Source organism: Lathyrus oleraceus, chromosome 3, assembly GCF_024323335.1.
Source record: "Lathyrus oleraceus cultivar Zhongwan6 chromosome 3, CAAS_Psat_ZW6_1.0, whole genome shotgun sequence".
Classification (NCBI taxonomy): Eukaryota; Viridiplantae; Streptophyta; class Magnoliopsida; order Fabales; family Fabaceae; genus Lathyrus; species Lathyrus oleraceus.
In genome coordinates, this window is record NC_066581.1 from 96,991,586 (window position 1) to 96,994,595 (window position 3,010).

The 3,010-nt window shown below is 34.2% G+C and overlaps 1 protein-coding gene across 1 annotated transcript; it reads right to left on the bottom strand.

The window, feature by feature from the left end:
• Positions 1-405: 405 nt before the first annotated feature.
• On the bottom strand, positions 406-2,190 carry LOC127125583 (probable aspartyl protease At4g16563). Its single transcript, XM_051054360.1, has one exon. It carries the CDS (start codon positions 2,177-2,179, stop codon positions 629-631), a length of 1,551 nt encoding a protein of 516 aa, XP_050910317.1. The 5' UTR covers positions 2,180-2,190; the 3' UTR covers positions 406-628.
• Between the last annotated feature and the right edge of the window lie 820 nt (positions 2,191-3,010).

The following is a 3,010-nucleotide window of genomic DNA, read 5'->3' on the forward strand; positions in this document are numbered from 1 at the left end:
ACATTTCTTTATCAAAATCTCAAATATTCTTCATTTCTAGTTCACATGAAGATCTAATTTTAAAAATGCTTTTAAAAGGTGATTGTTTTAAAGAGTGAGAATATTATCTTATGAATTTTTTTAAAAAAATTATAATATTGAGAATTATTTATTAAAAAAATTCTCTCATTTCTTTGAAAAGAAAATCATAATTTTATTTAAATGTTTAGCTTTATATTTATATATATATATATATATATATACCCTTAATAATTCATTAATCATTGTACCTTAACTTTATAAACATCAAAAGGTCTGTCACATGTTCCTGCTTTATAAATTTGATTTAAAAAAACTGATGACTAAGCGTGTATCTATATACTTATGCAAAATTAAATTACTTTAGTAACTTTATGCAAAAGTAAATAAAAAGAAAAGCCAATGAATAATCTTATTCTTACTCCATTGACACCATATTAAACAATAAATGAAATAAATCATAAATAATAAACTCCCCGCCACGCCGCACAGTCACAACCATGCATTCCAATAACCACCGTGATTTCATTTCCAACGGTTTTGAAAAAGCCAGCACATTCAACACAATCATTTCCAATTCCAACCTATCATTAATCAATATGATTAAAAATTAAGCACTTTTTTGACAACTCTGAGGTCCAAATCCGAACCTATCATTATCCAAATCAAACTCAATATTAAAATTCTGCTGCTGATAGTTCCCCAAAATAATCGCCGGACCACCGTTTCTCTCAGGCGCAGAAACTCCGTCAGACATAACAGTCAAACACGCAGCCTCCCCTTCACCCGCCAAAGAAAAATAATTCTCAACCGGCAACTTCATTTTTGCACCCCCTTTAAACTGAAACACCAACTCCGGAAACTGCACAGTTTTCACGTCAGTGAAGTTAAAACATAAACTCAACCCCGATGCAGCTTCAACGTCTTTCGCTCTGCTATAATTAGAAAGTTGCTTCTCAAACTCTTTCGAAACCAAATCAAAAATTTCCTTTTCCATATAAGTAAACGTTGATCCAGAATCAACGATGGTTCCACCGTTACCGTCGGTTCCCGGTTCCGAAATCGTTAACGGAATCTTAACACGTTTCCCTCCAATAACGACAGTCCGAAGATTCACATAATAGTATTCAAGGAATGCCGTGTTGTTCGTTGACGGGTTTTTCCGAAACGGCGTGTAGCTTAAGCCACTTGTTTTTCCATCGCCGGTGGAAGAAACCTGCAAAACGAGATTACTATTTTCCGACGAGTCGTCGAATTGGTGAGAAAGTAAGCAATAAGAGAATCTTTTAAGTCCCATTTGCGACGGAAGAGAATCTTCTCCTCGACCGAATCCGGCGATACCGGAGGGTTGTCGGGTAGATAAAATGGAACAACCTACGAGAAAATTTTCTACTGTTTTTTTCCCGGGGAAATCTAGATTATCCAATAGTAAAAAACCAGCTGTTGAGCCTAAACCGTATTGGATTATATAAGCAGGACAAGTGATGTTGCTACAGTTTTGAGATTGTGGATTACAACCTCTGCAACGAGATTTAATGTCTGGTCCGAAAATGTAACCGCATTTGGAATTTGTGCAACCGAGGATTTTCGAGGTGGATGAGTTTCTGGGAATGAAGGAAGGGATTTTTGTCGGGTTGATGTTTGGGAAGTTGCAATTGGAACAGAGGTAGTGAGAGGAACACGGGAACCATACGAGGCTGCTACCTGTGTCTAAGATGAAAGACAAGGTTTGCGGCGGTGTTCCGAAGTTGAGGTTGATTGAGTAACCGCCGTAGCTTTTGGGGTAAATTTGTGTGTTGGTATGGGAAGATGATGGTTGCTTGTGATTCGGGTTTTGGGTTTTGAGGTGGTGGGCTCTTGTTAGGGAAGATGTAGCGGCGGTTTTGAGGGAGTTGATTAGATCTGAGGATTGGGATTTTGTGAATAGTGGGGAAAGTGGAAGAGTAATGGTGTTTGGGTTTGGGTTTGAGGATGAGAATGAGAATGTGAAGAGAGAGAGAAGAGAGAGGGAATAGAGAATGTAAGGATAAGCCATTGGAAATGGTGTTGTAATCTTGTTTGTGTTTTGTGGAAAAGTGAAAGATAGAAAGAAATGAGTTGTGGGATATTTCTGTTTCGGTGGCTTGTTTATAAATGCATTAGTATTAGTTTTGGTTAGCATTAGGAAGAAGCCAAGTAACCACAACGGGCAAATAAGGATGTTGTTTTAGATTAAAAAATATGATAGAGGAAAAACTAATATCTTGAATTAGATAGTTATAATGGATTAAGTTTAAGTCAATGATCTCATCATTAAGTTATAGAAGAGATTTGAATCATCTCATAAAGCACTTTTTTTTTGGTAAATATGAAATTTATAGGTAATCAATAGTATATAATCTATGTGTTTTTAGATAATTTAAAATTTTAAATAAATATATTCATTTTATTAAATGTAAACAAATTAGTTTTAGATCTGAATTATATATACTGAGTTACATAGTATTTACAGTTTTCAGTTTTGACCACATACCAAATTTTGATATGTTTGTTGAGTATTTGGATTTGGGTTACTTACTTTAGTTTTCTACATTTGACACCCCAACAGGAACGGGAGAATTTACGGTTTCACATTGTTGTTGCTAATGGACTTGACTATTGAGTTCTAACATACTCTCAATGTCTAAATATACATCTCTCCTCTCTTGGTGTTATTATAAGAAGTGATGTTATTTCAACACATTAGAACTCATCGTAACATATTTCTATTATTCAATATAACTTCGAAGCACCCATCAATGAGAGAAAATATGAAAGGAATAAATAATGATTTTTTTTGGTCAGAAATTGTTTTAGCCCATTATATAAATAAAAATAGGTAAAAAGATAAGGGGAAAATAGAGTCGAAACCTCAAACTTATTTAATTTTAAAATTAGATAAATCTAATTTCTTTCGGTTAAAGTCCAAAACACCATATAAAATTAGAGATTATTAAGCTTGAGTTAATTACTT

Excerpts from the sequence above, each read along its gene's own strand:
- LOC127125583 (XM_051054360.1), bottom strand. The coding sequence starts at position 2,179 with ATGCTAACCAAAACTAATACTAATGCATTTATAAACAAGCCACCGAAA.